Below are 16,361 nucleotides of genomic sequence, written 5' to 3' on the forward strand. Positions count from 1 at the left end.
GAGGTGTGACAGACACTGAGGAGCCATGGAGGGCACTGCAGCAGTTCAGGAGGTCAACTCCGGTTCTTCTGGCACCGGCACCTCTCAGGTAAGCGTGGTGAGGGCAGACCATGGCTTGCTCTGGGAGGGAATAAGGTCCTTGTGGCCAAGGCCTTTCCATGGGTGGGGAACCAAGGTGAAGGGCTGGGCACTTCTCTCCTTCCCCCCCGAGCACAGTGGTGACAACGGTTGGGAGCAGGCTTTCGTGGTTGTTTTCTCTTGCTTTCAGGGGAGAGCACAGGACAGAGCTCAGATACAGCCTCCAAGGAGAAAGTGTGCTGTCTGTGGGACAAAACTTGGGCCCAATTGGGAGAAGCCAGTTTGCCCCGAATGTGTCGGTAATCTAAGGATAACTCCATGACTGAGTGTCAGAAGATCCTTTCATCAGTTAGACGAGATTGCATCCAACTTCAAATCGTTTAGAGGAATGATGGATAGGATGCAGGGTCCCTCAGTGCCCCTATCTAGGGCGGCAAGTTTACCTTCCCTGTCTGAGCCCAGTCAGGAGGATAGGGAAGACAGGCAGAGGGAGCCCAGGTCGCTGGCCTCTTCCCAGGTGGACTCAGGGTCTGACTCTGAAGAAGATGATTACTCCAGAGGGTCCAGGTATAAATTAACATTGGATGATGTGGGGGATCTGTTGAAAGCGATCTGACACCCTAGAGATCAGAGAGGAGTCGGTACAGCTTTCTAAGCATGACCTCATGTATCTGGGGTGTCTGCTCACAAATCCAGAGTTTTCCCTGTGCACAAATCTCTAGTGGAAGTGATCTTGCTGGAGTGGGAGCACCCTCAGAGGAGACCGTTCTTTTTGAGCAGTCTCAAGCGTAGATTTCCCTTAGAAGGATGCAGCCCAGCCTTGGAACAAGGTTCCTAAGTTGGATGTGCTACTAGCTAAGGTCTCTAAGAAGACTGATCTGGCCTTCGATAACCTAGGATCCCTTAATGACCCAATGGACAAAAGTGGTGGTGTGCTGTTGAAGAGGGCTTGGGATGCCTCCTCTATTGCACTCAAGCCTGCCCTTGCTGCCACCTGTGTGGCTAGAAATTTGGAGTGCTGGTTAACCCAGTTACAGACGCATATTTCTGCTGGAACGTTCCGACAGCAGCTGTTAAAGACCTTTTCCCTTATTGTTTAAGGCTGTTGGTTTCCTAGCCGATGCTTCTGTGCAGTCAGTTAAGCTTGCGGCTAGGTCTGTGGCTTTGGTTAACGCGGCAAGACGGGCCATATGGCTAAAGGCCTGGCCGCGAGATGGAGCATCTAAGCTTAGGCTGTGTGGATTGCCTTTTTCAGGCGACCACCTTTTTGGTCCTGTTCTCCAGGAGGCCCTGGACCCAGGACAAAGACTGAGAGCAGGCGACTTTTTCAAGGCCTTAGGCAACAGTCCCAGCAGGAGAGAGAGAGTCGGCCTAAGAAGCACTGGTCGGGTCCCGAGGGACGTGGCAGAGGAGGAATATCAATCCACCTCAAAATCCCAGTGACTCCTGTGTTCCAGTGGGAGGAAGGTTGGGGGATTTCCTCTCACAATGGTTAAATGCAACTTCAAGTCCGTTTTTATATTAGAAATAATAAAAAACAGTTAAAAGTTGGAGTTCAGTGCCATTCCCCCCACCTACCTTCCTAGTAACCAAGTTACCCAGAGATCAGAAGAAGGCAGAGGCCCTGAGTCTGATGTTGGGAGAGCTGTTGGATCAACAGCTCATCAGCCGGGTACCAGAGGCAGAACACGGACAGGGGGTATATTCCCACATGTTCGAAAGCCATCAGGCAAATTCAGGCTGATCCTCAATCTCAGGCCCCTGAACAGGTTTATCAGGTACAAACTGTTCAGGATGGAGTAGATTTGTATAACGAACCTCCTGTTTCCCGAATGCTTTATTGGCAACAGTCAACCTCAGGGACGCATATTTGCATGTACCGATACACCAGGAATTCCAGAAGTTCCTCAGGCTGGAAGTAAAGGTGAACTTAGAAATCCCCCACTTCCAGTTCAGGGCTCTTCCATTTGGCCTAGCGTCCTCTCCCAGGATCTTTACGAAAGTCCTGGCAGAAGCTCTAGCTCTGCTACATATCAGGGCCATTACAGTGATCCCCTACTTAAATGATCTTCTGTTTGTCACCCGGTCCTATCGGCAGCTAGAGGAGGATCTACAGGGGGCACAACTCTTCCTGCGTTCTCTCGGTTGGCTGATCAATCAGGACAAGTCCCAGTTGATCCCAACCCAGGAAGTACGGTAACTGGGTTACAGAATTTCCTCTGTAGAGGGGAAGGTGTTTCTCCCATCAGAGAAGGTAGGTCTGGCAGTAGCACGGCTTCAGACCAATCAGGAAGCCCAGGTCAGAGATGTCATGAGAGTGATGGGCTTAATGACATCCTGTTTCCCAGCAGTTCCTTGGGCAAGGATCCACCAGCGTCCGCTGCAGGCTCTTTTGCTGCATTACTGGAATGGCAGTCAGCAGAGTTTGGATCATCCCATACCAATACCCACAATGGTCAAGAGGACTTTGTGGTGGTGGCGAACCAGTCACAACCTAGACAGGGGTCTGTTGTGGTTCAGACCAACAGCTCTGGTTCTGACAACAGACGCCAGCTCTTTTGGCTGGGGTGCACACCTGGAAAAAGATCTGGCTCAAGGATCTTGGTCTCAGGCGGAAGCCAGATTGTCCTCGAATCGGAGAGAGTTGCTGACAGTTCAGAGGGCGATGGCGGCCTTCCAGCAAAAAATAAGGGGACAACACCTCCAAGTGAGATCAGACAATGCAGCTGTTGTCGCTTTATATAAACAAGCAGGGGGGACCAGAAGCCCTGCTTTGCAGAAGATAGCGGGAGAGATTTTCTCTTGGGCTGAGATCAATCTTGCATCGCTATCAGCGGTTCATCTAAAAGGGACTCGGAACTCGCTGGTGGACTTGCTCAGTCGTCGGTGTGTAAAACAGAACGAATGGTCTCTCAACCAGGATGTGTTTGAGCAGGTGGTGAGGACTTAGGGCATACCAGAGGTGGATTTGTTCGCTTCAGAAAGCAACAAGAAGGTTGCTCAGTTTTTCCCTGCACTCTTAGGATCAAGCCAAAGGGATATATGCCTCCGCCAGTGCGTGGCACTTCGGCCTATGCAATGTCTTTCCCCCAGTAAGACTGGCGGCAGTCCTTCAGAAATTTCAGACCCAGGCAACGGATCTCATCCTAATAGCTCAATTTTGGCCAAGAAGGGCTTGGTTTGCAGTCCTACAGAAATTGGCAATATATCCTCAGATTCATCTTCCGAGGAGGGAGGATCTAGTTCCACAGGGTCCTATCTGGCATCCTCAAATAGAGACCCTCAGGCTTGCAGCATGGTATCTGAGGAACAGCTGCTGAGGGCCCAAGGTGTTTCAGAAAGGGTCATTAAGACTCTTTTAGAATGTCATAAGCCAGTGACTAGGGCCATTTACACCAAGGTGTGGAAGAGGTTCATTTCCTGGCTGATGAAACAGGGCCAGAAAGATCCAGGTATTCCCGCAGTGCTGGATTTCTTCCATGCAGGGGTGGAATTAGGGCTTTCTGTCATTACCCTGAAGGTCCAGGCTGCCGCTTTAAACAGCTTTCTTCAGGTCCCCCTGCAGCAAGATCATTTCGTAAAAAATTTCTTTAAAGCCCTCTCCAGGTCCAAGCCTGTAAAGATCTGAGCCTATCCCTCCTCGGACTTAACCTTGGTGCTTGATGCTCTCACAAGAAGTTCCTTTTTTGTTGATTTTGGAGGATAGGGTTGTGCTCAAAACAGATCCTAATTTCCTCCCCAAGGTTGCTTCTGCTTTTCACAGAACGCAAGACATTCTCCTGCCAACATTTTACTCCTCAGAGGGTGATGAGGAAGGAGGATTTAGTTTAGTTGATGATAGCCGTAGCCTTTTAGTTTATTTAAAAATTAGCAAAGAATTCAGGAAGTCGGAATCTTTGTACATTTTGCGGGGTCACGCAAAGAACTTAAGGCATCTAAATCCACCATTGCCAGATGGATTAGAGTGACGGTTTTAGAGGCATATAGGTTGGCAGGGAGGCAAGTTAAGGCACGTTCAAGTAGGGCGGGGTTGGCTTCATGGGCAGAGAAGGCCGATGCCACTCCGGAGGAGATCTGCAGAGCGGCGACGTGGTCCAGCTACTCCACATTTTGAGAAGCATTACCATTTGGACCTGGCTGCTAAGGATCAAGCATGTGGGAGACAGGTCCTCCAGGCAGTGGTCCCACCCTAGCAGAGTAAGTTTCTTGCTGATCTCAGAGGCTGTCCTGGAAGATGAGAGAATACCGGAGTTAGACTTACCAGTAACTCTTTTTCTAGGAGTCTTCCAGGACAGCCTGGTTTCCCACCCAGAGTTTTTTTGGTTGGAGTATAAGGAGATATACTAATGTTGTGCCAGTATGTTATGTCTTTTAGAGCCTTCCGGCGGTTCTTGTGGAAACTGAAGGGGAAGGCCCGGAGGACCGCCTTTTAGCCTTAGGCTGCTTTCACACTGCAGCGGGAGCGGCGTCGGCGGTAAAGTGCCGCTATTTTTAGCGGCGCTTTACCGTCGTTTTAGCGGCGGTGTGCGGGCGCTAGCGGGGTGGTTTTAACCCCCGCTAGCGGCCGAAAAGGGGTTAAACCCGCCCGCAAAGCGCAGCTGCAGCGGGGCTTTGCCGGCGGTATTGCCGCGGTGTCCCATTGATTTCAATGGGTAGGAGCGGTGAATACACCGCTCCTTCACCGCTGCAAAGATGCGGCTAGCAGGACTTTTTTCACCGTCCTGCCAGCGCATCGCTCCAGTGTGAAAGCCCTCCGGCTTTCACACTGGAGTTAAAGGGGCCGGTTTTTTTCAGGCGTTACACAGGCGCTATTTTTAGCGCTGTAACGCCTGAATACCGCCTCAGTGTGAAAGCAGCCTTATTGACGAATGTTTCCTGTCCCGGAGGGAGGGGCCCTATGTCTCAGAGGCTGTCCTGGAAGACTCCTAGAAAAAGTTACCGGTAAGTTTAACTCCGGTTTTCAGGCATAGCATAAAGGCTGTGCTTTGGACTTTTTTCAAAAATTATTTATCTAACTTTTTAAGAAAGTATGCCTTTTCAAGCAGAATGTAAAAAAAAAAAAGTGATCTGATGCAAATCGCGGTATTTATTTTGTTCATTAATATGGTGTTGAGGGAGTCAGATGACTGACATTAGCTCTCAATTTATTCAGACGGCGTCTGCATCCAGGGCTTTAACAAGTATTCGCAGTTACATTAGATATATTTAATAATGATGTATATAAGAACTCTGCGTTTTTTGTGGGAGTGTCATTTACCACTGGGTATATATGCCCACATATGACTCTACAGTTAGATGGGCTGCACAGATAGGAAAGAGGAGAAAATGAAGAGCATGCACAGAGGATAGGAGGGACAGCTGAAGGCAGGATCAAGCAGGTATATTTCACTCTGCACAAAAAATGCTTTAGTGGCTTTGTGAGGTAATGAGTTCATAGTCTGTGTTTAATGACGTCTTAACAATTTTTTGTTTTTATTTCTGATGGCAAACAGAAATGTATATTGTAAAGTCAGTGATCTCACCTTGCAAAGTATTTTCCTGTATTCTATTGAGTTTGCAGTTTATGGTAACTATTTTTGTATTTTTTTAATTTTTTTTTTAAATTGGAGGGAATGGTGGATGTGATACGTAAACTTTTTACCTTAAAGTGATTGTAAAGGCCTGTTCAGTGCCCGCACAGCAAGCGGCTTGCTATGGGGGCACCCAAGCTGAGTCACAGCTCCCTGTGTTCATTCAGACACGGAGCCCCACCCCCTCTCCCATGATTGGCTAGCTGACTTTGACAGCAGTGGGAGCAAATGGCGCCGCTGCCATTTCTCAGCCAATCGTGAAGAAGAATCTCGGATGACGGAAACACTTGTGGACATCACTGGACAGAGTGGGACCTCAGGTAAGTATTAGAGGGGGCTGAGGGAGGCTGCTGCACACAGAAGGCAATTTATCTTAATGCATAGAATGTATTAAGATGATAAAAAAAATAAATAAAATAAAATCCTCTGCATTTCGAGAATTGAAATGGGCCCACTAGCCTTTTGAACATCAAATTATCAATTTAGGTGTTGTGTGCCCAAATCATTGGCACATGTTTCTAGACTCATCTGGGAATGCAAACTACCTCTTTAACTGCTTGCCGGCTGTCAAATGACGTCCTCCCATTTAAACAGGGAATGCGCGCATCCCTGTACCTTCGGTGGCGGCGTGTCACTGAGACACCGCTTGCCAGGGGGGCGGGGGGGGGTGTAGACAGCCATTGGGTATGGTTGTTTACCACGTGATCGGCCGCGACTTCGATCAGATGGTTACACCCCCACTGTGCATGACGCGTGCGCGCGATGACGTCAGTGGCGGCGTGTTCCCGGGAACACTGCTAGTCACCGATGCTGGTAAACAGCCATTGGCTGTTTACCCACGTGATCGGCTGTGATCGTTTCACAACCGATCACTAAATGTAAACAAACCACGGTAACGAGATGTTACCGGGTTCTCCTCCTCACACACCGATCATGTGTGAGGAGGTGTTTGCGGTAACATCTTGTTACCGCTTACAGTGATTGCGCCCCCCCCCCCTCCAATAAAGAGGACCTGTCGCTCACAGTCCATCAGAGTACCCTTCTTCCAAAAACTTCTGGAAAAAATGAACCGTTATTATGCCTCACATATTAAACGTTGGGGTGTTTGCTTTCCAAAATGGGGTCATTTTGTGAGCAATTCTATTGTCCTGGTACTCCAGGGCCTTCAAAAGTGTAATAGGTGGTTGAGAAATGAGATGCGTCATTTTTGCTCGTAGAACGTCTGAAGGTGCCACTTCAATGTTGGTGCTCTGTATGTGGCCAGGCTGTGTAAAAGTCTCACACGTGGTATCGTCTTACTCGGGAAGAGTATCAGAATGTATTTTGGGGTGCAATTTGTTGTATGCATATGCTGTGTGTGAGAAATAACCTGATATGACAATTTTGTAAAAAAATAAAATGAACAAAAACTTTATTTTGCAAAGAATTGTGGGGGGAAAAAAATGACAACTTGGAAAAAAAAAACTCACCATGCTACTTAATAAAACCTTGGAATGTCTACTTTGTAAAAAGGGGTCATTTGGGGGGTATTTATACTTTCCTGATTTGTTAGTGTCTCAAGAAATGAGATACACCTGATGTTCTGAAGGCCTGATCAGATGTGATTGGCACCACAGCTTGTAGACTCTATAACTTTCACAAAGGCCAAATAATATACACTAATCTGGGTTATTTTTTTTTTTTTTTTTTTTTTACCAAAGATATGTAGCAGTATACATTTTGGCCAAAGTTTATGAAGAAAAATTACTAATTAGCAAAATTGTATGACAGAAACAAAGAGGCACTTTTTTCAGAAAATTTACGTATTTTTTTATTTATAGCATAAAAAACCCACTGGTGATTAAATGCCACTAAAAGAAAGCTCTATTTGTGTGGGGGGGAAAAAAGGATGCAAGTTTCATGTGGTTAGTGTTGCATGACTGAGCAATTGTCATTCAAACTGAGAGCGCTGAAAGCTGAAAATTGGTCTAGTCGAGGGGGCGGGGTGGTGTGTAAGTGCCCTGTATTGAGGTGGTTAATGCCCTTTTTCAGGTACCTCCCTGGCGATTGACATATGCCATTGCAATGGCATGGTTGAAGTGGTTCTTAACTATGGGGGGGGGGGGGGATTCTACAGAATTTCCAGTATCCTTTTAACTTTCAAAGAGTAATATTCATCGTTGCATTGTGTTATGGCACATAAAGGGCCTTGGCCTCCTTTTTAGGCCTTCTCCCCTTTTTGTAATTATTTAAAAAAAAAAAAAAAAAAGAGTGATTTGATATACTAGAGCACCAGGCTACTCGTTTTACTCCTGGTCATTGACTGACATAATTTTCTGTCATGATTGGTCCTGCTAATAACTAAATTTTATATTAAATGAAGATGAGAGCTATATAAGAATCCAGTCAGGGGAATCGGAAATCATTAAGGGAGCTGCATTGCCTTTTGAAATCTGCTTTAGCATGTGTCTGGATAATGCTAGTAAGGACATCAGATAGTAAGCTTCTCTGACAGGGACTGATATGAATGAACTTTTTATTTGAGTGTCAGTACTGTATAAATCTTGCAAGGTGTAGCTCATGGCTTTAAAATATCTATATCCTACTGATGATGAATATATTTTTTGTTTTTTCCCCACTCTTAGGTTGGAGGAGGCACAGATGAGGACCCTGCTGTGACCTTTATCCTCCCGTGTCCTGTCACCAGCACATACACCTGTCCAGCAGCATGGCCCAACAAATCAATGTGTGGGAGCACCTCTATCTACTCGAGTCTCCGGATCTGCAACTACTGGATGAAATCCACAAGCTTATAAGGGATCACCTCAATGCTGGTATAGTGTATGCATATTGCATGTCGGGTCTTTAGTGCATTTATTACAGTTGGTTTCTGAAACACTGGGATGGATTACTGGAAACAAATGAGTCCCTTGGTCTTCTTTTTTTTTATTTTTATTTTTTTAAGACTATGAGCTAATGTCAGTGGGCAAATTAAACATGCTTTTTTAGCCTCGCTTCGTGTTCCAGCAATAATATCATAACCTCCTGGACTAAAGACCACAATAAAAACCTGATTGCTTCAAATTTTTACCTACCCTATGCAAAAGTAAAAAAAAAAATGCCTCTATCATCCCATTCTGCAGTTGTGCTTCTAAGTTTACATACCCTGGCAGAATTTGATTTCTTGGTAATTTTTCAGAGAATATGAATAACAAACATATCTCACTCATGGTTAGTGTTTGGCTGAAGCCATTTGGTATCAATCAACTGTTTACTCTTTTTAAATCATGACAACAAACTACCCAAATGACCCTGATCAAAAGTTTACATACCCCAATTTAATTAACTTAATCCTGTGTATGCCCCCTTTAACATCAATGACAGCTTGAATTCTTTTGTGTTATTTTGTGGCTGAGGCTCTTTATCTTCTGAGATGGTAAAGCTGCTCATTCCTCTTGGCAAAAAGCCTCCCCAGTTCCTGTAAATTCTTGGGCTGTCTTGCATGAACTGCATGTTTGAGATCTCCCCAGAGTGTCTCAATGATATTGAGGTCAGGAGACTGAGATGGCCACTCCAGAACCTTCACTTTATTCTGCTGTAGTTCCGATGCATTATCGTACTACTTCGTAACGTAATTTACATATATTTTTTTTTCTTTGCTGGAACTGTTGTCCGTATATACTTTTGTTAATATTGGCTGTCGCAGTGCAGTGAGAGGGGTGGTTGTGTGTTCAATAGCACCTTTTTGAGATCCACAGTGCTTACAAAATACAGTATTTTAGACTTCCTCCTTGGTTCAGCCAAGGTTTATTAAAAGAACCATACAGAGAGAATACAATAAGCTGATATTTCTGACTTTTCCTCCTGAAAATGGTAGTTTTCTTGCTGCTGTACTGATTAAGTGGCTTCAGTATTTTCTGAGCAAGCATGGAGATCAGGAATACCAATGCCACTGGCTGTGTAATTGTGATTGGTCAGTGAAGTAGAAAACCTTAAAACTGAGTTCCACCCGAAAGTGCAACCTGCAATTATCTGATTCCTCCCCCTCCGGTGCTACATTTGGCGCCTTTGGGGGGGGGGGGGGGGGTGTTTACCCCTTCCTTTGTTTTTGTCTTTTTACAGATACCCCGTCCCCACTTCCGTCGGACCTCACAGCAAAAGTCAGAAGTTCAGGGCCCCCCCCCTCCTCCTTCCCCTGCTCAGTAGTAGGTTCCCTCACTGGAAATAGCGGCGGGAGCCGATGGAAACATTGGCTGGGGTGCTGACTAGGGTTGCCTCATCACCCCTTTAATCCAGGACACACATTACACAGGCTCTGTGGCCGATTAAGGTGGTAATTAAACTCGGTGCCTTATCTGCATTAAATCTGCCTCAGATCCTGTGTAATTCATATGCGTCCTGGATTAAAGGGATTATGTGGCAACCTTAGTGCTGATATCCCTGGATTCCAGGACAGGTAAGTGTCCTGATATTAAAAGTCAGCAGCAACAGTATGTGTAGTGGCTGACCTTTAATTTTAGGAGGGGAGGGACTCCGCTTTAAGGCCTGCTGCTGAATATTAGAAGCATGTCAGCAATGGCAGACTATTACTTTGCCCATGCAAGGCAAAGTGTCCTCTGCAAAGACCTCCCCTGTCCCCATACTAACCTCACTAGTGCTCATCACTCCCTCCTTCCCAGCCAGTACTGACTGATTGGTATTAATACCCGGGGGGGGGGGGGGGGGGGGTGATGGGTTTCCTGGTCGTGTTCGGGTCTAGGTATCGGCTGCTTTCGCTGTATCCTGCATGGTAATGGTGTCTTAAGGTTCCAGTGAGATAACCAATTACTCTCACAGTAACCGTAACATTGAATGTGTAGATCCTGCTGTGATGGAAATGTTATCACGGTCATTGCTGGGGGTGAGCAGAGATGGGATTTAAGAGCAGCCACTTGGCACAAAAGGTGGGTCCACATAACAAGAGTGTTTCTTTATAAGTGATTTGGCAGATATAACCAGGCCTCATGTATGTCTTCTCGTATAGGCCCTGGATAAATGTCTGCCTGCCAAACGAATGACTGTTATCTGTATTTCATCTCTCATTCATTGTTTACTTTTCAATCCTAGACCGCTTTCCAGTCCTAGTGAACAATCTGGTGGATCATTATCTGGAAACAAATTCTGAACAAGCAATGCTAATCCTCTCTATGGTACAGGAGCCCCATGACAAGGTAAGACTTGATATGTTCTTCTCTTGCCAGTATTTGAGGGTAGAAGAATTTTTATTTATTTTTTCTTTGTATAAGTAGTTCCTACATCTTGGCATAAAAATCCTGCTGTGTCCCTGTAAAATCACTGTTTGCTGTAGGCTGTGTCAGGAGCATAATGGTCTGCTGGCTACACCCCCTCCCCCCAACTTAGTACCACAACAGTGGGCATCAGGATTAACATGCGGAACTGAAGCACTTCATCATTAACTGGTGATGTGGTGGTGGTGCCATATTACTCCTTTTTTAATTAGAAGAAGGTCTTTGCTGTCACATGAACCCGGATTATATATGTCACTTTAAAATGGAACTGTAATCAAACTATAAACGCACATGTATGATGAAGCTGTGGATTGATGATACCTGTTGATCCTGCCATTTAAAACGATTAGATAGGTAGTACTTGGAGTGACAACACACTCCCTTCTCCATGAAAACTACTGCAGCATGTTAACTCTTGCTGCTGCTGTAACTGCCTAGATCCTGACACCAGATAGCCCGATCAATGGTTAGCCACACCTAGCTCTGCCCACTCTTTTAGACCAGGAGGACAGGGAGGCGGACACAACCTCAGAGGCCTGCTAATCCCTACATGTTGGCAAGCAGATTTTAACAGATGTAGAATAAAGCCAGCATAACGGGTGGCTGCTTTTTAAAGCAATGCAAAATGTAACTGTTTTAACCCTGGTAAGTTTATTGCCTCCAGAGTTAAACTTTAAGACTATTAACATGTCAGCTTTTCACTCTGAAGCCCCATACACACTATCAGATTTTCTGATGGTTTTTTTTTTCTTTCAGATTTACCAAAACCATATAATATGAGGTTAAACCTTAGGAGTTTCAGTTTGCATGCAATCAGGCAGGCCCTTGTACTACATGGTTTTGGTAAATCCGAAGATGAAATTTTATGTGATAGACCAACACAAAGTGGCACATAATTCTCAAGTGGAAGGAAAATGCTATATGATTCCCCCCCCCCCCCCCCCCTTTCACTGCAAGTCTTTTTGGTGATGTCTCTACCAGCTTTGCACATCTAGAGTGAAATTTTTGGCCATTCTTTGTAAAATAGCTCAAGCTCTGTCAGATTGGATGGAGAGCGTCTGTGAACAGTAATTTTTAAGTTTTGCCACAGATTCTCAGTTGAATTTAGGTCTGGACTTTGACTGGACCATTCTAACACATGAATATGCTTTGATCTAAAACATTCCATTGTAGCTCTAGCTGTACGTTGTCCTGCTGGAAAGTGAACCTCTGCTCCAGTCTTAAAGTGGTTATAAACCCTCTGTGACCACTTTAACCTACAGGTAAAGCCCCGTACACACGAGAGAACTTATGTCCGACAGACTTCCGAAGGAGTTCTGCCAGAGTTCCGACAGAGTTCTGACGGACTTTTCGACTGAGCGGACTTGGCCACACACAATCACAACAAACTCCGACGGATTCGAACGTGATGACGTACGACTGGACTCGAATAAGGAAGTTCATAGCCAGTAGCCAATAGCTGCCCTAGCGTCGGTTTTAGTCCGTCGGAATAGCATACACACGAGCAAATTTTTCAGAGGGACCGGGTCCGGCGGAGCTCCGTCGGAAAAAATTGAAGTATGTTCCATTTTCTAAAGTCCGGCAGACTTTTGCGACATCAAAAGTCCGTTGCAGCCCACACACGATCGAAAAGTCTGACGGAATCATTCCGTCAGACTTTGGATGTCGAAAAGTCCGCTCGTGTGTACGGGGCTTTAGGCTTACCTGTAGGTGCAGGAAATATCCCCTACATGATTAAGTAGATATTTTACAAAAACTGGGCACTATGTCTACGGCGTAAGCGCACTGGGCATGAATGAATGAAAGTTAACATGCTGTCACGGACGGCTCCCGCGGATGCGTCATCGCTGGTCCACCCACTCACAGCGCCAGAGCAGTAATACCTGGAAGGAAGATGGACGCTTCGTGGTAGAGGGGGCAGCGGTGACATTGCTGGCTCCTGTGTCAGGTAAGTGACACCTAATGGGCTACTATGGCGATGCATAGTAACCCATTATACTTTACCTTTGCATGGAAACAAAGAGGAAGTAAACCCATTAGGGTTTACTTCCTCTTTAAATCTTTTGCTGACTCTAACAGGTTTTCTTCTAAGATTGTCCCGTATGTGGCTCCATCAATCTTCCCATCAACTCTGACCAGCTTCCCTGTCCCTGCTGAAGAAAAGCATCCCCACAACATGATGCTGCCACCAATGTTTCACAGTGGGGATGATGTGTAGTGTTTTCTGCCACACATAGTGTTTTTATTTTAGGCCGAAAAATACAATTTTGGGTTCATCTGACCAAAGCACCTAATTCCACACATTTGCTGTTTCCTCCACATGGCTTCTCGCAAACTGCAAACAGGACTTCTTATGGCTTTCTTCTTGCCACTCTTCCATAAAGGCCAGATTTGTGGAGTGCACGACTAAAGCAGGATGCACACTAGACAATTTTTTTTTTTTTCCTTTTTAGATTTACCAAAACCATAAAATACAGGGTCAAATCTAAACACTTTTAATCTGTATACAATCAAGCAGGCCCTAGCACTACATGGTTGAAGGGAAATCTAAAGGAAATCAAACAAAAGTTGTATAGTGTGTATCCAGCTTGGTAGTTGTCCTGTGGACAGATTTTGCCACCTGAGCTGTGGATCCTCTACAGCTCCTCCAGAGTTACCATGGGCCTCTTGGCTGCTTCTCTGATTAATACTCTCCTTGCCTGGCCTGTCAGTTTAGGTGGAGGGCAATGTCTTGGTAGGTTTGCAGTTGTGCTATACTCTTCATTTTTAGATGATGGATTGAACAGTGCTCTGTGAGACGTTCAAAGCTTGGGATGTTTTTTAAACCTAACCCTGCTTTAAACTTCTCCACAACTTTATCCCTGACCTGTCTGGTGTGTTCTTTGGCCTTCATGATACTGTTTGTTCACTAAGGTTCTCTAAAAAAATCTTCTGACAGCTTCACAGAACTTCACGGTATTTATACTGAGATTAAATTACACACAGGTGGACTCTATTTACTATTTGACTTTTGAAGGCAATTCCACTAAAATTGGGATGCACACCACACTTACACAATTATTTTTATTTGTAAAAAAAAAAAAAAAAAAAATTTACTTCCACTTTGTGTTGGTCTATCACATAAAATACATTTGTTTTTGGTTGTAACATGAGAAAACAAGGAGGAACATTTCATGGGGTACGAATACATTTTTCAAGGCACTGTAGTTGAAGGTAAATCTTTAAATTGAACAAGAACATTGTACAATGTGTGTGTTTTTTGTTTTATTTTTAGATCAGCACAAATTAGGGGGCTTACAACGAATGAGGAGTGTCCCAGATCTGGTGGCTGCTCTGTTTAGTGGAATGTTTATGCCTCTGCTCCTTCACCCTCACAGCTGTGATTTTATTTTTTTTCTGCTACTGCAAGGGTTAATATGAGCCTCTAGATCTGTCACATGCACTCATCAAAAATTCCAACTATGCCCACCCTTCCGGCCCACGTGCTCAATTCATAAATTTGTGCAATCACTTTTCTCAATGACAAGGGCCCTATGGATAGAGGTGGCAGACCTTTCTTTCCTCCACCACTCCTCCATTCATAGAGCTCTTTTCATTGTGGAAAGAGACGGTAAACTTTAAACTTTATGCTGTTGCAAAACTCACGCTTTAAGCCATTTCCAAGCTGGTAGTTCTATGAAAGTAATTTCCTTTTTAAAGTTAAAATTTTAATTTCAGTAATTGTTTTCTTGAGATCTGTCAGGTATTGCTGCTTGCATCGCCCCCATTTTAAAGGTTTTCTCTCACTACTTGTGTTGTCATTGGGACTGGATGTGAGGGATAATTTTCCCAAAGGGAGCATAGGCAGTAATGAATGACAGACTGTAACCATTTTAAGCCACTCTATCCAAACCCCCAAAAAAGTGTTCTTTCATTCTTTTTATGGCATGTATAAAAGCCTCTATTTCTTTATCGTACATCATAGGACACAGAGCCTTAAGTATTTACTTAGTGGGTTATAGCTACCTTCAGGTGTTGACACTGGCACACCCAATACAGGAAGTTGACTCCCCTATATAAACCCTACTACCCCCTCGAGTACCTCAGTTTTGGATCATGTTGGATTTAAAAAGCCTGGACAACCGGATCCATCCCACCACTGAGGCCATAGGATGGTATCCGGGCCTCGCATAGAAGAACAAGGTTTTGCCTGTAACGCTCCTCTGAGGGCTGGACCCTAGGAACCAGGACTTTTTGGTCTTGCTACATTAACTAAAGCTGTCCTGAGGGGTGCTATACGTGGTCCAAAGGAGTGGAACCCCTATTAAAAGGGCCCCAGTCTTTGAAGGTTTAACCATGCTGCCCACCGTGGTGGGTGAAGTTTGGATCTGTCTGTTTACAGCAGTATCCTGCAGCGAGGAAAAGCTAAGAGGAAAGCATAGGAACTGCAGAATCCACCTATGACTTTTCTTTCAATTATATTGTAAAATGCCTTAACTCCTCTAGAGGGAGTAATGGTGTATAGACCCTGTTTAATTCTGTGCTAATACAGCGTGTGTCTCAGCAGCTGGAGGGGGGGTCTCCTCTCCCCCTAAATGGGGAAACTGAGTGGATAGGGATACTTTAATCAATGCAAGGAAACCAGTTTCCAGAGCTGTATATTAAAGAGTTTGGAAAGCTTATGTTTCCTGGTGTGAATCTAAGGGTTGGTACCCTCGGCGATATAGGCAGAATTCTTGCCTTTCTACAATTGGGCGTAGAGATGAAATTGGCCCTAAGTACTATTAAGGGCTAAGTCACAGCCTTATTGGTTTTATTTTAACCACTTCCCACCCGGCCAATGCACATATACGGCCGGGTGGAAGCCGTCTGCTTCTGATAGGACGTTGCGCCCGTGTCACCCGGACACGGCGCATCTCAGATCGGCAGGAGGGCTCTGTGATTGGCCCTCCTGATCACATGACGGCCGTGTCCAATCACGGCCGTCATGTGATGTAAACAAACAGCCAGTTGCTAGGCAATCGGCTCCTCCTCTCCTCACACAGAAGTAATCGCTGAGGAGAGGAGAGCAGATGGCTGCAGCCGGCTGGTGATCAGTGAGTATGAGCTGTTTTTTACAGCTTTTTACTCACTGATCACCAGTCTAGTGTAATACACAACACACCGTGTAAACACAGTCCCCACATGTCCCCATAACACACATGTCCCCAAATAATAAAAACACATGTCCCTAATAATAAAAACATGTCCCCCACATATGTCCCACTAAAATCACATGTTCCAATGATTATCTGCACACATATTTACGTGATCACCTGCACACATATGTACATGATCATTTGCGTACATATGTCCGTGATCACACAAACCAATTATACACTTAACGGAATTTTTTTTACCAAAAACATGTAGCAGAATACATTTTGGCTTAAATTTATGACAAAATTTGATTTTATTGGATTTCTTT

At 45.0% G+C, this 16,361-nt stretch overlaps 1 protein-coding gene across 2 annotated transcripts in view; it reads left to right on the forward strand.

The window, feature by feature from the left end:
* Positions 1-16,361, forward strand: part of TSC1 (TSC complex subunit 1) — a 127,290-nt gene that overhangs the window by 16,171 nt on the left and 94,758 nt on the right. Inside the window, exons 2-3 of one of the 2 annotated variants that reach the window (XM_077477611.1) lie at positions 8,273-8,461; positions 10,734-10,837. In XM_077477611.1, the coding sequence (XP_077333737.1) occupies positions 8,356-8,461; positions 10,734-10,837 (210 nt within the window). In that variant the 5' untranslated portion in view covers positions 8,273-8,355. Of the gene's footprint in view, positions 1-8,272; positions 8,469-10,733; positions 10,838-16,361 lie in introns of those variants that run through there. The other variant, XM_077477620.1, reaches the window with a different exon arrangement.

Source organism: Lithobates pipiens, unplaced genomic scaffold, assembly GCF_037356315.1.
Source record: "Lithobates pipiens isolate NorthernLeopardFrog02 unplaced genomic scaffold, aLitPip1_a1.2 Scaffold_1, whole genome shotgun sequence".
NCBI lineage: Eukaryota > Metazoa > Chordata > Amphibia > Anura > Ranidae > Lithobates > Lithobates pipiens.